Source organism: Eubalaena glacialis, chromosome 17, assembly GCF_028564815.1.
Source record: "Eubalaena glacialis isolate mEubGla1 chromosome 17, mEubGla1.1.hap2.+ XY, whole genome shotgun sequence".
In the NCBI taxonomy this organism is placed as follows: Eukaryota; Metazoa; Chordata; class Mammalia; order Artiodactyla; family Balaenidae; genus Eubalaena; species Eubalaena glacialis.
Window position 1 is genome coordinate 43,491,356 of NC_083732.1, and position 24,113 is coordinate 43,515,468.

The 24,113-nt window shown below is 37.0% G+C and overlaps 1 protein-coding gene across 4 annotated transcripts in view; it reads left to right on the top strand.

Moving 5' to 3' along the window:
- SLC26A7 (solute carrier family 26 member 7) overlaps positions 1-24,113 on the top strand; it is a 198,697-nt gene that overhangs the window by 85,147 nt on the left and 89,437 nt on the right. For all 4 annotated transcript variants that reach the window (XM_061171383.1, XM_061171386.1, XM_061171384.1 and 1 more), the window contains one exon: positions 13,261-13,425. In XM_061171383.1, the coding sequence (XP_061027366.1) occupies positions 13,261-13,425 (165 nt within the window). The remainder of the gene's footprint in view (positions 1-13,260; positions 13,426-24,113) is intronic.

The window sequence follows — 24,113 nt, forward strand, 5'->3', positions numbered from 1 at the left end:
TGATTTATGTCATAGAGTTCTGCCTAGGTTTTCCTCTAAGAGTTTTATAGTGTCTGGCCTTACATTTAGGTCTTTAATCCATTTTGAGTTTATTTTTGTGTATGTCATTAGAGAGTGTACTAATTTCATTCTTTTACATGTAGCTGTTCAGTTTTTCCAGCACCACTTATTGAAGAGGCTGTCTTTTCTCCATTGTATATTCTTGCCTCCTTTGTCAAAAATAAGGTGACCATATGTGTGTGGGTTTATCTCGGGCCTTTCTATTCTGTTCCATTGATCTATATTTCTGTTTTTGTGCCAATACCATACTGTCTTGATTACTGTAGCTTTGTAGTATAGTCTGAAGTCCAGGAACCTGATTCCTCCAGCTCCATTTTTCTTTCTCAAGATTGCTTTGGCTATTTGGGGTCTTTTGTGTTTCCATACAAATTGTGAAATTTTTTGTTCTAGTTCTGTGAAAAATGCCAGTGGTAGTTTGATAGGGATGGAATTGAATCTGTAGATTTCTTTGGGTAGTATAGTCATTTTCACAATGTTGATTCTTCTAATCCAAGAACATGGTATATCTATCCATTTGTTTGTATCATCTTTAAATTCTTTCATCAGTGTCTTAGAGTTGTCTGCATACAGGTCTTTTGTCTCCTTAGATAGGTTTATTCTTCGGTATTTTATTCTTTTTGTTACAGTGGTAAATGGGAGTGTTTCCTTAATTTCTCTTTCAGATTTTTCATCATTAGTGTATAGGAATGCAAGAGATTCCTGTGCGTTAATTTTGTATCCTGCTACTTTACCAAATTCATTGATTAGTTCTAGTAGTTTTCTGGTAGAGCTTTTAGGATTCTGTATGTAGAGTATAATTTTACCTGCAAACAGTGACAGCTTTACTTCTTCTTTTCCGATTTGGATTCCTTTTATTCCTTTTTCTTCTGTGATTGCTGTGGCTAAAACTTCCTAAACTATGTTAAATAATAGTGGTGAGAGGGGAACCCTTGTCTTGTTCCTGATCTTAGAGGGGATGGTTTCAGTTTTTCACCATTGAGAAATATGTTGGCTGTGGGTTTGTCATATATGACCTTTATTATGTTGAGGTAGGTTCCCTCTATGCCTACTTTCTGGAGGGTATTTATCATAAATGGGTGTTGAATTTTGTTGAATGCTTTTTCTCCATCTATTGAGATGATCATATGGTTTTATCCTTCAATTTTTTATTGTGGTATATCACATTGATTGATTTGTGTATATTGAAGAATCCTTGCATTTCTGGGATAAACCCCACTTGATTGTGATGTATGATCCTTTTAATGTGCTGTTTGCTGGTATTTTGTTGAGGATTTTTGCATCTATGTTCATCAGTGATATCGGCCTGTAGTTTTCTTTCTTTGTGACATCTTTGTCTGGTTTTGGTATCAGGGTGATGGTGGCCTCATAGTATGAGTTTGGGAGTTTCCCACCCTCTGCTATATTTTGGAAGATTTTGAGAAGGATAGGTGTTAGCTCTTCTCTAAATGTTTGATGAATTCGGCTGAGAAGCCATCTGGTCCTGGGCTTTTGTTGGAAGTTTTTTAAGTGCTTGTGATTGGTATGTTTATACTTTCTATTTCTTCCTGGTTCAGTCTCAGAAGGTTGTGCTTTTCTAAGAATTTGTCCATTTCTTCCAGGTTATCCCTTTTATTGGCATATAGTTGCTTGTAAAAATCTCTCATGATCCTTTGTATTTTTGCAGTGTCAGTTGTTACTTCTCCTTTTTCATTTCTAATTCTATTGATTTGAGTCTTCTCCCATTTTTTCTTGATGATTCTGGCTAATGGTTTATCAATTTTGTTTATCTTCTCAAAGAACCAGCTTTTAGTTTTATTGATCTTTGTTATTGTTTCCTTCACTTCTTTTTCATTTATTTCTGATCTGATCTTTATGATTTCTTTCGTTCTGCTAACTTTGGGGGTTTTTTGTTCTTCTTTCTCTAATTACTTTATGTGTAAGGTTAGGTTTTTTATTTGAGATGTTTCTTGTTTCTTGAGGTAGGATTGTATTGCTATAAACTTCCCTCTTAGAACTGCTTTTGCTACATCCCATAGGTTTTGGGTCATTGTGTTTTTATTGTCATTTGTTTCTAAGTATTTTTTGATATCCTCTTTGATTTCTTCAGTGATCTCTTGATATTAAGTAGTGTATTGTTTAGCCTCCATGCATTTGTATTTTTTACAGATTTTTCCCTGTAATTCATATGTAGTCTCATAGTGTTGTGGTCAGAAAAGGTAATTGATATGATTTCGATTATCTTAAATTTACCATGGCTTGATTTGTGACCCAAGATATGATCTATCCTGGAGAATGTTCCATGAGCACTTGAGAAGAAAGTGTATTCTGTTGTTTTTGGATGGAATGTCCTATAATTATCAATTAAGTCCATCTTGTTTAATGTATCATTTAAAGCTGTGTTTCCTTATTTATTTTCATTTCAGATGATCTGTCCATTGGTGAAAGTGGGGTGTTAAAATCCCCTATACTATCATTTTGTTACTGTCAATTTTCCCTTTTATGTCTCTTAGCATTTGCCTTATGTATTGAGGTGCTCCTATGTTGGGTGCATAAATATTTACAATTGTTATATCTTCTTCATGGATTGATACTTTGATCATTATGTAGTGTCCTTCTTTGTCTCTTGTAATAGTCTTTATTTTAAAGTCCATTTTGTCTGTTATGAGAATTGCTACTCTAGTTTTCTTTTGATCACCATCTGCATAGAATATCTTTTTTCATCCCCTCACTTTCAGGATGTATGTGTCCCTAAGTCTGAAGTGGGTCTCTTGTAGACAGCATATATACGGGTCTTGTATTTGTATCCATTCAGCTAGTCTATGTCTTTTGGTTGGAGCATTTCATCCATTTACATTTAAGGTAGTTATCAATGTGTATGTTTCTATTACCATTTTCTTAATTTTGGGGGGATTGCTATTGTAGGTCTTTTCCTTCTCTTGTGTTTCCTGCCTAGAGAAGTTCCTTTAGCATTTGTTATAAAGCTGGTTTGGTGGTGCTGAATTCTCTTAGCTTTTGCTGGTCTGTAAATGTTTTAATTTCTCTGTCAAATCTGAATGAGATCCTTGCTGTTTAGAGTAATGTTGGTTGTAGATTTTTCCCTTTCATCACTTTAAATATGTCCTGCCACTCCCTTCTGGCTTGCAGAGTTTCTGCTTAAAGATCAGCTGTTAACCTTATGGGGTTTCCCTTGTATGTTATTTCTTGGTTTTCCCTTGCTGCTTTTAATATTTTTTCTCTGTATTTAATTTTTGATAGTTTGATTAATATGTGTTTAGCATGTTTCTCCTTGGATTTATCCTGTATGGGACTCCCTGCGCCTCCTGTTCTTGATTGACTATTTCCTTTCCCATATTAGGGAAGTTTTCAACTATAATGTCTTTAAATATTTTCTCAGTGCCTTTCTTTTTCTCTTCTTCTTCTGAGACCCCTATAATTCCAATGTTGGTGCACTGAATGTTTTCCCAGAGGTCTGTGAGACTGTCCTCAATTCTTATCATTCTTTTTTCTTTATTCTGCTCTGAGGTAATTATTTCCACTATTTTATCTTCTAGGTCACTTATCCGTTCTTCTGCCTCACTTATTCTGCTATTGATTCCTTGTAGAGAATTTTTAATTTCATTTATTGTGTTGTTCATCATTGTTTGTTTGCTCTTTAGTTCTTCTAGGTCCTTGTTAAACGTTTCTTGTATTTTCTCCATTCTATTTCCAAGATTTTGGATCATCTTTACTATCATTACTTTGAATTCCTTTTCCGGTAGACTGCCTATTTCCTCTTCATTTGTTTGGTCTGTTGTGTTTTTACCTTGCTCCTTCATCTGCTGTGTGTTTCTCTGTCTTCTCATTTTGCTTAGCTTACTCTGTTTTGGGTTTCCTTTTCCTGTCTGCACGTTCATAGTTCCTATTGTTTTTGGTGTCTGCCCCAGTAGCTAATGCTGGTTCAGTGGGTTGTGTAGGCTTCCTTGTGGAGGGGACTGGTGCCTGTGTTCTGGTGGATGAGGCTAGATCTTTTCTTTCTGGTGGGCAGGACCGCGTCTGGTGGTATGTTTTGGGCTGTCTCTGACCTTGTTATGATTTTAAGCAGCTTCTCTGCTAATGGGTGGCATTGTGTTCCTGTCTTGCTAGTTGTTTGGCATAGGGTGTCCAGCACTGTAGCTTGCTAGTCGTTCAGTGGAGCCGGGTCTTAGCCTTGAGATGGAGATCTCTCAGAGAGCTTTCACCATTTGATATTACATGGAGCCAGGAGGTCTCTGGTGGACCAGTGTCCTGAACTCAGCTCTCCCACCTCAGAGGCACAGGCCTGACACCTGGCCGGAGCACCGAGACCCTCTCAGCCACATGGCTCAGAAGAAAAGGGAGAAAAAAAGAAAGAAAGAAAGAAAGAAAAATAAATAAAATAAAGTTATTAAAATAAAAAATAATTATTAAAAATAAAATTATAAAGTAATAAAAAAGGAAAAAAGAAAAAGAAAGAAAGAAGAGAGAAACCAAACCAAAAAACAAGTCCAGCAATGATAACAAGTGCTAAAAACTATACTAAAAAAAAAAAAAAAAAGGAACAGACAGAACCCTAGGACAAATGGTAAAAGCAAAGCTATACAGACAAAATCACACAAAGAAGCATATACATACACACTCACAGAAAGAGAAAAATGAAAAAAATATATATATCATTGCTCCAAAAGTCCACAACCTCAATTTTGGCATGATTCGTTGTCTATTCAGTTATTCCACAGATGCAGGGACATCAAGTTGATTGTGGAGATTTAATCTGCTGCTCCTGAGGCTGCTGGGAGAGATTTCCCTTTTTCTTCTTTGTTCGCACAGCTCCTGGGGTTCAGCTTTGGATTTGGCCCTCCTTCTGCATGTAGGTCGCCTGAGGGCATCTGTTCTTTGCTCAAACAGGACGGAGTTAAAGGAGCTGCTGATTAGGGGGCTCTGGCTCACTTAGGTGGGGGGGAGGGAGGGGTACAGAAAGTGGGGCAAGCCTGTGGTGGCAGAGACTGGCGTGACGTTGCAACAGCATTAGGTGTGCTGTGTATTCTCCCGGGGAAGTTGTCCCTGGATCATGGGACCCTGGCAGTGGTGGGCTCCACAGGCTTCTCGGAGGGGAGGTGTGGATAGTGGCCTGTGCTTGCACACAGGCTTCTTGGTGGCTGCAGAAGCAGCCTTAGCATTTCATGCCCGTCTCTGGTGTCTGCGCTGATAGCCGCCACTTGCACCTCTCTCTGGAGCTTCTTTAGGCGGTACTCTGAATCCCCTCTCCTCGTGCACCACGAAACAATGGTCTCTTGCCTCTTAGGCACGTCCAGACTTTTTCCCAGACTCCGTCCCGGCTAGCTGTGGTGCACTAGTCCCCTTCAGGTTGTGTTCACGCAGCTAACCTCAGTCCTCTCCCTGGGATCTGACCTCCAAATCCCGAGCCTCAGCTCCTAGCCCCCACCCGTTCCGGCTGGCAGGTGAGCAGACAAGGTTCTCAGGCTGGTGAGTGCTGGTCGGCACTGATCTTCTCTGCAGGAATCTCTCCGCTTTGCTCTCTGCACCCCTGTTGCTGTGTTCTCCTACGTGGCTCCAAAGCTTCTCCCCCGCCATCCCCCGTCTCTGCCAGTGTATGGGCTTCCTAGTGTGTGGAAACTTTTCATCCTTCACAGCTCCCTCCCAGTGGTACAGGTCCCATCCCTATTCTTTTGTCTCTTTTTTTTCTTTTTTTTTTTGCCCTACCCAGGTACGTGGGGAGTTTCTTGCCTTTTGGGAAGTCTGAGGTCTTCTGCCAGCATCAGTATGTGTTCTGTAGGAGTGTTCCACATGTACATGTATTTCTGATGTATTTGTGTGAAGGAAGGTTATTTCCACATCTTACTCTTCCGCCATCTTGAATGTCTCTCTGGACTGTTAGTTTCTATAGAACAGAGACTGTTGACCTCTATAATTCTAACAGCTGGTACAGAATAAATATGAGTTGAATAACTTGTATAAGAATAAGATCAATTTAATGCTAGTAGTATCACTATGTCAAATAACCAAAATTAAATTGAGATTTTATTTTTGCCTTTTCTAATTTATCATTTTCTCCCTCCATCCCCCACAAGAAGATAGGGAATGTGTCTATAGCCATTTAAATTTTAACACAATTCTTAATGAAAAAAGAGTAAGAAAATGTATTATAATTTTCTAGTTTGGTCATGGATTTTGTCAGATCCATCTAGCTCAAATGTGAAGACTTAGTCAATGAAATCTCCCACCTCTTCTCACAACTATCCCCCAGACAACACTTGAAGAAAAATAAAAATACAACCACTCCTACAACCCCCACTCCTGTGTTCTTTTAATAATATCATGCTCCAGTCATCCCATTTTAAAACTTTTTCATTTTCTTTAGCTAGGGCAGAATGGAAGGTAGAAGAGTCAAATTGTTGTCCATCCCTAGTAGTTCTGATTCTCACTGACTCTTGCTTTAGAGGCTTTTTTTTCTAGAAAAGTCTGAGAACTGAAAAGATTATGAGGCTGCCTTCAAACATGCAATTCCAAATAAAATAATTCTTAAGCCCTGTGAATTTCTGATAGATTCCACAATAAAAAATCAAATAAAAAATAATTTGTGTTTGTTTCCTAAACATATGATAAGTCTGCCTACTGGATAATCCAATATTTGTCTCATATCTGTACTCCATTCCTGCTATGTCCAGTTTAGCTGCTTTTGTCCTTTTTCCTCTTGCTACTCTTCTCATACTAACATTTTAAACCAGCTAGTTGTTTCACATTTTATCATCAGATTGATCCTACCAAAGCACAGCTCTGATTTTTGAGCCAGTGTTTTGAGCCACACTTGTTTGTAAAATTAAGTGTTTAATAAATGTATGGAAGAGTGATGACCCTCACACCTGGAAAACTCTCTTTTCACTATTTTTAAGGTGTTATATACTTTGACTTCAAAATGTCTTTATTTTTTATTACTCCCTTTTGGCTAGTTGTTCTTCTAAACTAACAATGCCATGTCTTCTGAGCATACCCCATGCTGTCCTGCTTTATACTCATATTCTTCCCTCTTTCTGAAATGCTTTCTAATAACTTCTTTCTTCTTGGATTCCTTAAGTGTCAAGATACAATTTTATCCCTGTCCAGCAGTATTGCATTCTCCTTCTGAAAACTAGTGGCACGTTTTCTACTCCTCTCTTTTATATGTGTGCAGACTTGTCTTGGTGTGGTTATTTACACATATCATGCCTCTGAAACCCAGCTGCCTGGAGCTTCTAGAGTCCCTCTTTTCCCCTGTCCCCATGTATGCAGAACTCAGGAATTCATATTAAACAACACATGCATGTTGGAGAAATGTAGACTTACCTGAAGTTTCTGTGAGAGAGGTAGAGGAGGTTTTCTTTCCCTTTCTTTCTTTTTTTAAAAACAAACCTTGATTTAGAATAATTTTTGATTTTCAGTAAAGTTGCAAGGATAGTACACACAGTTGCCACATACCCCACCCACCCACAGTTTCCCCTATTATTAATATCTACATTAGCATGGTGTACTAGTCACAACTAATGAATCAGATTGATACATGGCTGTTAAGTAAAGTCCATATATGGTAATCAGATTTCCTTAAATTTTACCTAATGTTCTTTTTTGTTCCAGGACCCCATCTGGTATACCACATTACATTTGGTTGTCTTGTCTCCCGGTAGGCTCCTCTTAACTGTGAAAATGTCTGAGACTTTTCTTGTGTTTGATGATCTTGACAGTTGTGAGCACTACTGGTCAGTATTCTCTAGAATGTCCCTCAATTGGGATTTGTCTAATGTTTTTCTTATGATTAAACTGGGGTTGTGGGTTTTTGGGAGGAAAATGAGAGAGGCGGAGTGATATTCTCATCACATCTTATTAAGAGTATCGACTATCAACATAACTTATCACTCTTAATGTTAACCTGGATCACCTGGTTTAACTAGTGTTAGTTTGTTAGGTTTCTCTAAGTTACTCTATTTTCCACTTTTCCATACTGCATTTTTTGGAAAGAAGTCAATATGCCCAGCCCACTCTTAACATGTGAGAGTTATGTTAAAGGAGAGTTAAGATAAAGAGTGGGGATTATCTACATAAATTACTGGAATTCTTCTGAACAGTAGTTTTCCAGCTCTCCCATTTTAAAATTTAATCAATCATTTATATCAGTATGGATTCAAGCATATTTATTTTATCCTTTGGGTTATAATTCAATACTACTTTATGTTGTTCTTCAGATTGTTCTAGCTTTGAACATTGGGAGCTTTTTTTCAGTTGGCTTCTATGTCCCTCCTTAATATACTCCCACTTATTTATTTGTTTGTTTGTTATTTAATTTTGGAGTTCTTTTTCACTTTCTGACACTACAAGATGATCCAGGCTCATAGTGTATATTTCCTACCCTAGTCCTAGAATCAACCATTTTTCTAAGGAGATCTGGTTTCTTTCATTGGACAATGGTATTAGAGATTAAGATCTGGGTGCGAGGTGTGCCACAAGGGTGTTGTTGGCTTCTAAGCCATTTCAGCAGACACAGCAAGGACATATATGTGTGTATATCAACAAAAGTATGTAAACATACCTATATATTTCTAAATGTATCCATCTATATCTGTGTTAAACTAAACATGGTTTCCTATTGATGTCTGCAACTCTTATCCCTCCCATACTGATCATTCTAGCCTTCTCCCCTTGCTTGTCTATAACTTATTCAATAGTGAGAAACCTGGCTCCCACTGTCGACCATCCATTTACTTGATTTTTCAATTCCAGTGTATATTTATAGTGGTTTCAAAATTGTTAACCTCTACTCCCATGGGAAATAACTGTATCAACTCAAGTACAGTGTTTCTTTTTTGCCTTTGGTTTTACATTCTTTACCAATTTCCAGAGTTATTCACATGAGCACATTTTCTGCATTCCTTTCAGTGAGGTTTGTTCATACATTTAGCAAGTCTGAAAAATCGGTATATTGTATGAGTCCATTTAAATGACACTCTAGAAAAGGCAAAACATATATAGAGAATAAATGAAGCATTGGTCATCAGTTAGATTCTTTGTCACATTCTGCATTCCATCCTGGGGTCTCCTGACCTCCAAATGATTTTCTAAATATTTGCACACATTAAGGTTCATGGATTTTGACAAATGCTTAATGTCATATATACACCATTATAGTATCATACAGAATAGTTTCACCATCCTAAAAATTTCCCTATGTTTCACCTTTTACATACTTTCCAACACCTAAGCCCCTGGCAACTACTGATCTGCTTACTGTCTCTATAGTTTTGCCTTTTATAGAAAGTCATATAAATGAAATCATGCAGTATGTGACCTTTCCAGACTGTCTTCATTCACTTACAATATTCATTTAAGATTCATCCATGTCTTTGCATGGCTTGATAGGCCATTCCTTTTTATTACTGAATAGTATGGAGAAGGGCTTTATATTCTGAATTCCACAGCACATAACCTCATAGGTATCCATTTGACATTTTTTTCTCATGTTCTCTTGTCACACAGAGGTTTTTTCTGCCATATCCCTACACAGTACTCAGTTGTTCTCCTATTATCATGAGCAATTTAGCTCTCTCCCTCAAAGCTGCATACCATACTCAGTAAAGAACAAAGGGCTTTTAGGGTTTTAGCTCCCACTCAAACAGCTTCTTAGACCTTACCTTCCTATTAACACCTGCATTACAGTTCTTTATGCTCCTGGTTAACATTCCCTGCTCCCAACATCAACATTTCATCTCACTTTATAAGGTCTTTCAAAGCGTGAGCTATATCTTTATCTCTGTATTCTGCAACTGTGTTGTGCTTTGCCCCTAGTAGGTATTCAATAAATATTCACTGAACAAACAAATAAGTGATTTGTTATAATGTGAGAGCCAGACTGCAGACAAACTGACAAAACCTGAAATGCATGCAATATTCCATCCACTTGGGTAGTATAGTTGTTTGCTATGCACTCCTTTCTTTCTTCACTACTTGAAGGCCACTTGCAAAAAATGGCCTGAAATCTGACATACATTCAATTTATATAGAACATATGGTGTTTATAAAAGCATTACCAAATAGTATCATGCTAGTGAACCTTGATAATATGTGTCAGAGGTTTTCAGCATTAGCCCAGAACATCAACATTATTACAAACAGCTGAAATATATTGTAAGAAATTTATTTTCTCATAAAATGTTGCATGGGCAAGTTTTGGGAATTGGCTAGCCAGATTAGAATTATCATCATTCCTATTACTAGTAAAAGGCATTGATGTAGCTCTTTATTAAGTCATTAACTTAAAAATTGTTTAACATTGGCATAAAATTTAAACACTAGGCCTCCAAGCGAAATATTCTAGAAGGATCCTCATTTTACATACTTAAATTCCAGAAAAATCTTGGAAACAACAGTTCCATCTGTGGGCACCTCTTACAAAGCCTGTGTTGCACAGGTACTTGCTGCCTTCAACCTGTGTACCTCAGCCTCTGTATGCTAGATCCCTAATTTTGATGTGAATAAACTGTTGAAATTTGGGTGCTGGAGAAAGGGGAGTTCTTAAATTTCTCCTTCTTCTCTTTCTCCTCCTTGTCCTATCCCTCCCCCTCCTCCTCTTCCTCTTTTTCCCTCTTAAAATGTCTGCCATTGTTTTGGGTTATGGAGAATGTTGTCATCCAGAAGAAAGTAATTTCTTTTTAGCTAAATCTCACATGTTTGCAATCATCCTTCACATACACAATATTCTGTATCAGAAATAAGGTCTTAAGGGGCTTGTTGAACTTTCAAAGTCAAGAATTCTCCATTTTAGGAATTTATTCGTTGCTGGGAAGACTTTTTTTAAAGTATAAAAATGTGTACGAGTAGAATATTACAAAAATACTTTGAGTATTTAGATAAGTTTTAAAGGAGGATACTTCACCTTTTTGATTTATATTGTAAGGTAGGTACATATATTTTGAACATTTGAAAGGGCTGAACTCTTTTTATATCTTGAACTTTTCCCATACCCTTCCATTTGTAACTTTCAGGTTGTGGAAATGGTAAAGAAGTTGTTACTAGAAGATGGTGGTTAGCTGGAAGTTGTTGGTGTATCACTTCAGGTTAGGTGATGTTTGTTTCTCAGGCATGAGAAATCATTAACCCTTTTAAGTAGATGCTGGGTAGAAAACAAATAAAAACCAGAAAGTAAAATGGTGATGATCTATAAGAGGCCTCCCAAAGGAGTTTGCTTCTCAAAATAAATGAAAATAAGATTTCTTGGCATACAGATAAGAACTTTCTAACGTTCCATGTATGCATAAAATTCCATATATACAAACAGGTTTCACAATTTCAAAGATTTGGATTGCTTGTATACTGCATTTAGCTGAAATGAAAATCCAACTCTCTGGAGTTCATCTTACCCCAATAATATGCTAATTTCATCCTCATGGCCTTTAAGAGTTAGTGTCATAATTTGGAATTAACTAGTAGAAAGATACTTGGGAAAAATTGGTTCAATATTTTTCTTAACTAATTGTGTTTTCAGGATGAAGATCAACAGACTATGAATCAGTGTGTTCCAACTGTACCTATACTATTGATTGGGTATTTCCCTTGGGACATTTCTATTTGACAAACTGACACATAGATGCAAACAGTTCAAATACATTTCTTTCTGCACTGATAAATTTGTTCATGTTCTCCAGAAATGGAAAATATGGTGTGGCCTTTTCTACATTTTGAAATCTCATGGCTAGTTTTCCATGCTGGGTAAATATATATGGCACCTTATGACATTCAAGGTACATCGCACATGTTGCACATTTTACAGGTTTCAAAGCTCTTTCATATATTATTTCACATTCATTTTACAACAATTCTGCAATATCAATAGGGCAGACATCATTCTAATTATTTATAGATCATGAGGCTTGGAAATTTTTAACAGACTTTCTATAGTCACAAAAACTAGGATGTGTTAGAGCCAGAATCAGAACTTAAGTTTTCAGATTTGAGCCCAGAAAACTCCACCCTAATACAAGTTTAGAGTATTACTGATTTTGGCCAAGGGGCATTGTGATATGATGGAAATGATATATTTTGCAATGTATGCTCTGGTGGTACTTAGATAGCACTTTATACTTCTCATTTTTATCACTGTGACCTCTTGATAGAAGGAGATCTCATTGCTATTCTTTCCTTTGCTTTCTTTAATAGTTAATCTTATTTTCCAACAAGAATTTTAAGACCTGACCTAAATATTATAATTAACACATTAAGAGGATATATCAGCGTGACCCACTTTGTGTTCATTTTCCAGTGTGGATACTCATGAATATAATTTAATGTTACTTTCAAAACAACAAATCTCTATGACTGAGTTTACATGGATGCATTCAGTCAAAGAGTGGGCCATCTCCTAAAAGTTCTTTCTCTGCACTAATCATTGCAATGTTAGTAGTTAGTAGAGAAAAGAGAATTGATTTTTGCTGCCATCTTTTGCCCAGCAGAGCTCAATGCACAGCTTCTACTCAGATGAGATGATTTTGTCTGGCCATGAAATAGTTTTGCAATGGAGCATGATGCTAGGAGCAGAAAGGAAAAGTTTAAGGAGAATGACTTTCCTACTGATTCCTGGGTTTCTTAAGACATATACCTTTAACCTATTTCTGTCTTTTGCTCTTCTCCATATACACATAAGTCCTCATGTTTTCCTATTAATATTTGCCCTTTACAGCTACTTGATGGAGTATCTAATCAAAACAGTAGGTTTCCATTTCTCAGAACCTGGCAGAAGCTCAAGAAATGGCTTTTTCTCCTCAATGCTTTTGAAGTTTTAAGCCTACTGGGTATAAAGTAGTGAGTCATGTCCTTTGGATTTTAAAAAAAATATATATATATGATAATGCAAATTTTATTTTTCCCCACAGAACCCCATATATTAACTGATTTGAACATATTTCCTTTTTTGTAACATATATTATTGGGAAAAGAGAAAATAAGTCAATATTCAGAAAAAGACTGTGTTAACTTTAACTGAAGCACTTGTAATCATACCCAAAAACATCTGGGAAATCTTGGAAACTAGTAATGTTCTCAAGAAAACTCAAGCTATTGAATATATAAAATTTAAGGAACACATTTCACATCAGTTCCCTATGTCTGTGTACTGAAAATGAAAATGTGTCAGATATTAATCCTTCTAGGAAGCTTGGGAAGTTTCATCTTCCTTTGTCCTCTTAGGTGGCCATGTTTGTGCTACAACTGGGTAGTGCCACATTCCTGCTTACAGAGCCTGTGATCAGTGCGATGACAACTGGGGCTGCCACCCATGTCGTGACTTCACAAGTCAAGTATCTCTTGGGAATGAAAATGCCATATATATCTGGACCACTTGGATTCTTTTATGTGAGTTTTTCCGTATGTCTTTGTTCATATATTTTGTGTGTGTGTTTCACATAGTAAAATTTGGTTAATTACAATGCTGAGATTTTTCTATTTTAAAGCAACTTGGGCTTAAATAAAATCTTTTAGGATATTTTTAATTGGATTAAGGGTATGAAACTAGTTTAATTAGTAAAACCTACTAATTTGGGGAGCAATTCTTTGTAATAAACAATTAAATACGGTATAATTTGGGAACATGGTTGGAAAAAAATAGCTTGAATTTTTCTGTGACGAGATATGTTGCTAACTTCTAATGGAAGCCATCTACCAGGCTTGTGGCCCAGTGTAACAACAGTACACCTTACCACATTCTTTCCATATTGTGAACCCTGGTATAGATCAAATCAGAGGCTTGGTCAAAATTGGGGTCTGGAGTCCCAATAGCAGACAATCAGTTATTAAAAGTCACTTGAACCTGAGAGAGGAACATGTGTCCAGTTTCAACATATTATCCTAATAATTCCCCATTCTTCTTGGCCTCTTTTTGAAGCTGACCTAAAATCTATGACTGCTCAGGAAGTCACATCCTATTGGAGTTTTATAAGACAATCAATGTCTTGTTAATGAAGTTGAGAGCAACCAGACTTCATTTTATTTAATTTTATATTGTAGAGGAAGAAAAGTATATTTTCCTTCTATCCTTGAGGAGCTGGAGCTCCTGTAACAAAAGACTAACAAGAGAAAAACAAACAAGTTTATTAGCATGTATATTTCATATACACATGGGAGAAACTCTGGGATTAGTAACTCAAAAGAAGTGGCTAGGATTTGGGTTTAAATACCATCTTCAATTAAAACAAAGGAATAAGAGTTGGGGGAAGCAAGTTATGAGGAGGTGACCATGAAAAATACAGTGAACATGGGTAAGGTTTATTATGCAGATTTAAATCGGTGCCTTCTCCATTGGTAAGAATCTCTTGTGATTTAGAGTCATCTTTTTCTTCCTGGTACTGAGAGGAAGACACCCTCGCAAACAGAGATTTTCTATATAAATGTAAATTTCTCTATGAAAGGGTAACTTATACTGTTCTCAGAGGTTCCCTGTGTCTGCTGTTTCTCAAAATAATAAGCTAAAAATAATTCTTATACCAAAGAGGCATATTTTGGAGTGGCATATTCTGGTCTCCTACAATGTAATGTTCTATACTGAATTACATTAATGTTTTATAATGAGAGTATTCCCATTCATAATATTCTTGCTCTTAATCAAGGAATGGCTGAATAGTAGCTCTACATATAGAAGTTTAATAAATTATCTAATTCCTGTTATTGAGGTGGTTTGTGGTATTTCACCATTATACACAGCTCAATGAAGATTTGTTTTATTCCTATGTTCTAGTTTGCATCCCTGATAATTTCATTGAGATCAATTCCTAGTTATGGAATCACTGGATTAAAATATTTTTGCCAAATATCAATCTGAAAAGCTGTACCAATTAATATTTACTCTCATCATTGTCAACTCTGATTATTACTATTTTTTAAATTTGCCATTTTGATATGTGAAAAATAGTATCACTTTTCTGTTTGTGTGTTTCTCTGATTAGTTGGTAAAGTAGTTAATATAGATGGTAATTGACAACACAAAGCTGGAAGGTTGTTCTGAATTTTTGTTATTTAGGTAATATCTTGCTCAGTGATTCATTCATTATAAGAAAGCTTAAAACTAAAACAAGAACACTAAAACTGGAAGTGGAAACAATATAATTCCAAGCTCCAGATCAAACAAAAGTAGACCAAAATAGCTGTAAGTTATCAGGTGACTGGCTGAGTTAAAACTTTTGGTGATGCCAGGTGTGCACCAACAGAACCAAATCAGTACTAGATTCTGTCCTGATCTCCTGGCTGGGAACAGCATGCTTGTCTGTGCATGAGCAGTGTAAAGAAATGCATGCAGGTTACAAGTTGGCCACTTCAGTCATATTCACATTACACAAATAATCATTCCTCTTTTCACTAGTTGTGTTAAAAGAAGCTGGATAGCCGGATATGAGAACATTTGGTCTTTCACCTCGTTTCTCTGGTGGCAATGTGCATAAAATGTTACATTGAAGTGTTTTGTGTATGCTTTTTTTAATTTTGTTTTCTTGGAAGGTAAACTGCAAGCTATTTTTTCTTTGCCTTGTAGATCAGACACTGTAATGTGACTTTTGGGGGTCTTTTGTAAGTTCTCATACTGAAATGTAATCAGATTTAGAAATATTGTTAGATGGCTGACTAAATTTGCATTACTCAGTTGGTGGAAGTTGGTATGCTTTGTGCAGATGGAAAACAAAGAAAAGTTGCTCTTGCTTTTCAAAGTCTCAGAGCCCTGCACTGTTAGGCACCTAGGTAGGAATGATGCTTTGGTTTTGTCAAGGTTTCAAAATTAATGCTGATATTGCAATGTCAAAAATTGTGATCTGAGCATTAGATTAAGAAATAGATTTTGCATCATGCATAGGTTACACTGGGACATTTGGAAGGTGTGCTTTGGTGTAGTTAGGCTAAAAAAAAATCTGATGATAATAATGTAAATCTGAAGTTGCCCATGGATCATTTAGGTGGGATGTGAAAGAGGAGAGCTGAACTCAGCACAGAGGTATAGAACAGAGGACAAAATAGAGGCCTTGATCATAAGGTCAAAGAACCTAGAGGAGAGTGATTTAACACATTTTTGGATTTTTTCTGCTTCTAAGTTCTCAAAACTGTTATATCCTTTATGAAAGCTACTCAGGCTGATGAAGGATAAAGAATATGTTACTGATATTCCTTGGAACATAAATTAATATCTAGACTATTTGAGACTCTTATACAATAAGCCAGTCATCACTCCCAATAGTCTCAGCTGGAACACTCAAATTTCCTGAAACAATTCAGAATTGGCCAATCAAAATGTGCATTAATTAATTTCAGTAATAGCAGTGCTTCTGGTCAACTTTGAGAGAAAATATAGCCTTTTGTCTTTATCCTGTTCTTAGGTCACTGCATGTTGAGGTATCTTCCATCTGCCACTGCAATGGTTTCTACAGTGTCTTCTTCCTAGTGGATGCCTGATTCTGTTCTACTAAGAGAATCTAATTCTCTAGTTTGATTAGCTAAAATCTCTATCTCTTTGGTTACTTAGGGCTGGCAGATGTTCTTGTTTCCATGGAACATTTTAAAGGATTAATTTGAATCAGATAAGGTTAGTGTTACATGCTCAGTTCTTCCCTCTCAGATTATAGAACACACTTCCAATAGATCCTTTTTTTTGACTTATAGTTGATTTACATTGTTTCAGGTGTGATTCTTTTTCAGATTCTTTTCCATTAAGGTTATTACAAGGTATTGAATATAGTTCCCTGTGTTATACAGTCAGGTCCTTGTTGTTTATCTATTTTATATATAGTAGTGTTTATCTGTTAATCCCAGATTCCTAATTTATCCCTCCTCCCCATTCTCTTTCCCCTTTGGAAACCATAAGTTTGTTTTCTATGTCAGTGCACTTTAAAAAGTGTTATATACGTAATAGATACTAATCCTTTTCCTCTCTAGAGGACTGTTATCAGATAAGCAAATCTAAATAATAAAACAAAATTATATCATTTTTTCAACTTACAAATAAAGATGATTCTAAAATTTATAAAACTTTAAAAAATAGCTGCTATTAATGAGGGTTAGTCATCAGAAGTAAAGAAATGCTATGTTTTTTATTTTATTTTTATTTTAAAATAGTTCCATCTATTCAGCTCAATCCCCCCCAACCAGTTATAAACCCATTTAAAAAATTATAAACAGTTCTGCAATATATTGTAAAACAAGCAGAAGCAATAATATTATGAGTCACTTGTCTTTGGACCCTGACTCACCAGTTAAATCATTTAATTCCTGTGTTCTCAAATTAAAATTTTTTTCTATTTTGTTATATTTTTTAGCTTTATTTTTTAGCCCCCACATATAAGTGGTATCATAAAGTATTTGTCTTTCTCTGTCTGACTTATTTCACTTAGCATAATACCCTCCAAATCCATCCATGTTGTTGCAAATGGCAAAATTTCATTTTTTTGTGTGTGTGGCTGAGTAGTATTCCATTGTATATATATGGTATATATATACACACCACATCTTCTTTATTCATTCATCTATAGATGAACACTTAGGCTGCTTCCATATCTTGACTACTGTAAACAATATTGCTGTGAACATTGCGGTACATGTATCTTTTTGAATTAGCATTTTCATTTTGGGGGATTAATACCCAGAAGTGGACATGTTGGATCATATGGTAGTTCTAGTTTTAGTTTTTTTGAGAAACCACCATACTGTTTTCCATAGTGGCTGCACCAATTTACATTCCCACTAACAGTGCACTAAGGTTCCCTTTTGAGAGATTTTTTTAAAAAGAAAAATAATTTTGAAGTTTATTTTAATACTCATTAGAAGGCAAATTCTCTAATTGATAAAACCAAAATCTAGAGAAAAAGTCTCACTATGTGAATTTTTGAAGCCTAAAATCTTCTGGAGAAGGCAATCAGAGAGCAGGAAGATAGCAGGTCAAGACCAAATAAAATTTTTTATCAAATTTAAATTTTTTGACTGATAGTTGGTCCCACACAGATAACAGGGAAAAGATTAATTATTCTTGTCAATACAAAAATTGATTTTTTATACTGAGAAATGATGATGTATCTTTTTATTAGAAAGGATGTATCCCCCCAAAAGGCACAATAAAACAAAAATTACTAGTTCATATTAGCAAATGTGAATTTCTTTGAGGTGGCACCAGTGTCTCAGCCTGTAGCAGCCTATGATAAATTTGGCAAAGCTATTTTCACTGTCATGGCTTTATATGAGAACTCTTCTAAATAATTATTTACAGTTCTGTACATTAAACCCAAGAGCACAAGGCAAGCTTGGCAATATATTCACCTACCCTCTTTGGGAGGTTTTTATTTCCTTTTTTAAAATTGAGGAGTTTCAGAACCAGAAAGCAATTTCATTCCCACTCCCATCCCTGAAGTACAAGCAAAGCACTTTTCTAGTTTGGGTAGCTCTGAAGGCTATGAAGAAGGAACCAAGAATATTAACAAACTGGGATAGAAACATCAGAAGGAAATCAGAGCCAATGAAACATTTTCTTCCATAGAGAATGAGATCACAATTAAATATGTACAAATGAGGCTAATATGTGGAGAACAAATCTACTTTGAAGACACAGGCCCTCTGGGATTTCTGAATCAAGAACATGCTTTGGTAGTTTATGACAGCCCACATTTTCTCTGCAGTTATTGTGATATTTCTATTGTGAATTGTGAGGACGTTCAATACACCCTGAAAAATAGACAGAATAAATTGAAGGGGAGAGAAAAGGAATGTTAATCTGCAGCTTGAATCAATCAGGGTTATAAGGGAGAGAAAATGTGGCAGGTTTAATTTGGATATGAAACAATTATATGGGAATTTGTAACAAAGGTTACTTTAAAATTCTAAATCAGAAGGCAAATATTTTAGCAATTCAATTATCTTGGGCTAAGCTCTCCATCCCCCGCAATTCACTGAAAAATGCATCAGCACAAAATCCAGTTGCTTAAGTAATTCAAATTAAACTTGGTTTTCTAAACAAGGGATGGCTGGATGCCACTTGGGCCTTGGCATGCTTGATTGTGAGTTTGGTGCAAGTGAGTTTTGTGCACCCATGCTGTCTCTAGCTGTTTAACATACCATACTTCCTCTAGATCACATTTTGGTTGGAGACTTAATGTATTCCTTAAAGCCGTAGTTTACTGGGATAAATTCCCAGTGTAAGAAGCAGTTATTGATCAGAAATATGCGTATAAAATGATGTAAAGAATAATAGAATGTTGTAATTTTTTTCTTCCTTTTGGGACTGTGTTTGTATTCATGAAAACACAGACTGTGTTTGAGCTTTAAACTTAATATTAGTCTTGTTTTTCTATTAGTGTGTGCTACTTTGGGAAGTAGAGGGATTAGGGGAGCTTGATCTTAACAATAACCATTCTAAATTGTTTAAAGATATGTAGGCAAAGTTTATAGGAGACATCAAATTCTTAAGAACAGAGAGAACTTGTGCCAACATCAATTTTGGAATTATCATAGATGGCTTTAATGGTCCCTGAGCAGGAATCTAGATCTGCTTAGAGGTAGAATTCAAATATAATCAAGTTGGGGACTTCCTGGCAGGGCAGTTGTTGAGACTCCGTGCTTCCACTGTAGGGAGTGTGGGTTTGATCCCTGCTCAGGGAACTAAGATCCCGAATGCCACATGGCACGGCCAAAAAAAAAACATAAAAAAAAAAAATGACAAATATAACCAAGTTGAAAGCAAGTTGGGGCAGGGAGAGGGTGTGCCTGGGCAATTGTGGATCATGTTTAAAGGCTCCAAGGATATGAAAGCTACCTTAAAAAACAAAAGCCAGGGCCCGCAGCAGACTTCAGTCTCATCTGAAAAGTGGGAGAGTTGGACTAAATGTGAGGTTTCAAAACCAGAAATATTCAACAGAATAATCTACACGTGGATGGGAAAAGATTAGTGTGCATCCTTGATTCAAGAGTTTAAGAACCACTATAATGGATTTACTCAACAGATGTTAATTGACCACCTCATAGGTGATGAGAATACAGTTGAGAAATAACATCCCTGTTCTCATGGAGTTTTATTGAAATGCTGAGGTAGGGGCGATGTGAAGTAGGAAGGGAGGAGAAAAATTGGTGAACAAGATAATCTCAGATAGTGTTAAAGAAGGAAACCAGGCAGTGTAATTGAAGCAGATAATGTGATAGAGTGAAGAAGTGATTATGCTCACCTTATATTAATTGAGTAATTAAATGAGTCACTGTATATAATTGGCTAGCCTAGTGCCTGGAAATGTTAGATCCCCCACTCTTCTAGAAAGTGATGAATTTTAAACAATCTCTCCTATTCTTTCCATCTCAGTCTGCCCTCCCACCATATGTTTGTGGTAGGGATAATATAAAAATTTCTTTCCATTCGAGATGGAGAGAAAGAACTAAGGTGAATGCACTGTATAGATACAAGTATACTTTCACCAAATGTGTATATGTTAAGAAAAAACAGTCATGGTTCCTGTTCTCACAGTTTTTAGAATAAAGTTGGAAGGCATTATTGCTTCCCTTGGATTGACATGATTCTGCTGCTGGTGTAAAAGGCACAAGGCAGCAGGTGGGTAGAGCTTGTTTGTCTGAGAAGCAGATAGGTGCCATTGAATCCCACCACTAACAAACAAAATCAAAGACTCCATGCTCCATGATAGTCTCTCTTTCAAAGGGTGGCATCTCCCCTCCATATATCCCAAGGGGAAAAGGAAGCACCAGGGAAGTTTGGAAAAATTGTTTGCTGGACTGAAAGAAGAGAATAGTGTGTGAGGCATTGGTGAATGTGTTGCTCTAGGGTTCGGAGAACCTGAGTCACAGTCTTGACTCTGTCACTCACAAGCCAAGTCTCCTAGGATAAGGTAAGTTACAAATCTTTGGAGCCTTGGTTTCTACATCTGTAGAATGAGTACATTCAACTGGTTGATTTCCAAGGTCTTTCTAGCTCTGACAAGTGTCTTCTAAATACTGCCTTTGTTAGGCACTGTAGTTAAAATCCTTACCACAGCTATCCACCATGCCTATTTGTGACAGGTGCTTAATCAGTTGGCTGTCTCTCTTAATGGTACTAATTGTTTAGTCACTGTTACTAAAAGCTTTCTGTTTAGTTTCATTTTGTGTTTTATCTTGGTTACTTTTATCTTTGTTAACTTGAAGAGGAAGGAATTTACTAGGGTATATAGGGAACTCCAAAGGCAAAAGCTGTGAGTCCCTTTGTCCTCTGTATTGCTAGGGCTGCCATGACAAACTGTATAGACTGGGTGGCTTAAAAAATAGAAATGTATTTTCTCACAGTTCTGAATGCTGGAAGTCAAAAATCAAGATGCCAGTATGGCTGGTTTGCTCTGAGGCCTCTCTCCTTTGCTTGTATATGACCACCCTCCTGCCTCTTCACATGGTAGCACCTCTGTGCATGTGCATTCCTGGTGTCTCTCTGTCTGTCTTAAGCTCTTCTTTTTATAAAGACACCAGTCAGATTGGATTAGGGCCCACCCTAAAAGCATCATTTTAACTTAATTACCTCTTTAAAGGCCCTGTCTCCAAATATTATGAGTCACATTATGAGGTATTGAGGATTTGGGCTTCAACATATGAATTTTAGGAAAACACAATTGAGCCCATAACACCCTCTTTGCATTGTCTCAGCAGTGAGAAGCATTTTACTTGGTAACTGTGTTTGTAGCCTATGGCTACTGTAATAAATTACCATAAACATGGTAACAGCACACAAAAATTTATTCTCTCATTTACAGAGGCAAGAAGTCCAAAATCAAGGTGTCACCAGGGCCACACATGCTCTGGAGGTTCTAGGGGAGAATCATTCCTTGTCTTCTAGCTTCTGGTAGCTCCAGACATTCCTTGGCTTGTGGCTGCATCACACCAAACTGTGCCTCTGTCACCACATGGCCTTCCCTTCTGTGTGTGTGTCTGCTCCTCTCCTGTCTCCTATAAGGGTACTGGTCACTGGATTTTAGACAAATGTCTATGCACAGATTATGCCAAATGTGTTTTCAGACCAAAGTCTGAACACATGGTAACAAGCATGTATGAATGTTACCATTTTTCTGGAGATATTCCTGGATTTGTGGTTGATGACTGACTCAAAGTCATATATTGGGAATTACGATTCATAGATTTCAGATCAGTACTTAATACCTACTACAAAGTAGTGTACTGTCAGATTTATTAAATTTTGCTGGTTATACTATCACTTTGTTGTTTCTCTAGTGAAACACAAACCTATTTTTCTCTGGGCACAGGTGTTTCTATGCAGGGCCTTCTTTAGAACTTCAGTAACAGTTGTACAAGGAGAAACTATTGAATGGGTAAGACCATGGAAACTATTTAAAGGGTATGACCTCCTTTTTTTCTTAATTAAATCCTGAATATGAGGTTTTCTTAGCTTTGGATTTTGCTTCATTCTTATAAAAACAGAGTGATTAAACACCTGATTATTTAGATCAGATAGCATATATCAAAGATGGATTACTTGAGATTTACTGTAATAATAGGTTTAAAATTTAGATCAATGTCTTGCACAAGTAGAACCTTAATAAACATGTTGAGTAAGATTGCTTCTCCAAATAATAGCAGTAGCCATGTCATGATGGGATCTCCATGTTTCCAGGGGCTACCTCAGAAAGATGGTGCAGTATTAGGATGTGAGCTCACCTCTCCTTACAGAAACATCAAAATCACAACTAACTGCTGAATAACCATCAACAAAAAAAATGCTGGAAACTAACACAAAGAATATCCTACATCCAAAGAAAAAGGAGAAACCACAATGAAACAGTTGGAGGGGCATAATTATGATAAAATAAAATCCCATACCCATTGGGTGGGTGACCCACAAACTGGAAAATAATTATACCACAAAAGTTCTCCCATAGGAGTGAAAGTTCTGAGCCCCACATCAGGCTCCCCAGCCTGGGGGTCTAGCAATGGGAGGAGGAGCCTCCAGAGAATCGCTCTGAAGGCCAGTGGTGTTTGATTGGAGGAGTTCCACAAGACTGGGGGAAACAGAAACTCCACTCTTGGAAGGCACACACAAGGTCTCATGTGCACCAGGACATGGTGAAAAAAGCAGTGACCTCATAAGAGCCAGGTTCAGACCTAGCTGGTAGAATTGGAGGGTCTCCTGTGGAGGCAGGGGGTGGTTGTGACTCACTGAAGGGACAAATACATTGGCAGTGGTAGTTTTGGGGAGTACTCACTGGCATGAACACTCCTGGAGGCTGCCATTTTTCCACCAAGAGGGGGCCCCACCCAACAGCCTGTAGGCTCCAGTGCTGGGACACCTCAGGCCAAACAACCAACAGGGCAGCAACACAGCCCCACTCATCAGCAGACAGGGTGCTTACAGTCTTCCTGAGCACACAGCTTCCTGCTAAACACATCCCTTGACACAGCCCTGCTCACCAGAGGGACAAGACACAGTTCCACAAACCAGTGGGCAGAAACATGTCCCTCCCATCAGGAAGTCTGCACAAGTCTGTTAGACAGCCTCACCCACCAGGGGGCAGACAGCAGAAGCAAGAAGAACTACAGTCCTGCAGCCTGTGGAATGGAAACCACAATCACAGAAAGTTAGACAAAATAAGCTGGCAGAGGAATATGTTCCAGACGAAGGAACAAGATAAAACCCCAGAACAACTAAGTGAAGTGGAGCTAGGCAATCTACCCAAAAAAGAATTCAGAGTAATGATAGTAAAGATATCCAAGATCTTGGAAGAAGAATGGAGGCACAGATCGAGAAGATATAAGAAATGTTTAACAAAGAGCTAGAAGAAATAAAGAACAAACAAACAGATGAACAATACAATAACTGAAATGAAAAATACACTAGAAGGAATCAATAGCAGAATAACTGAGGCAGAAGAACGGATAAGTGATCTGGAAGACAGAATGGTGGAAATCACTGTCGTGGAAGAGAATAAAGAAAAAAGAATGAAAAGAAATAAGGACAGTCTAAGAGACCTCTGGGAAAACATTAAAGTCACTGACATTTGCATGGCAGGGGTCCTAGAAGGAGAAAAGAGAGAGGAAAGACCTGA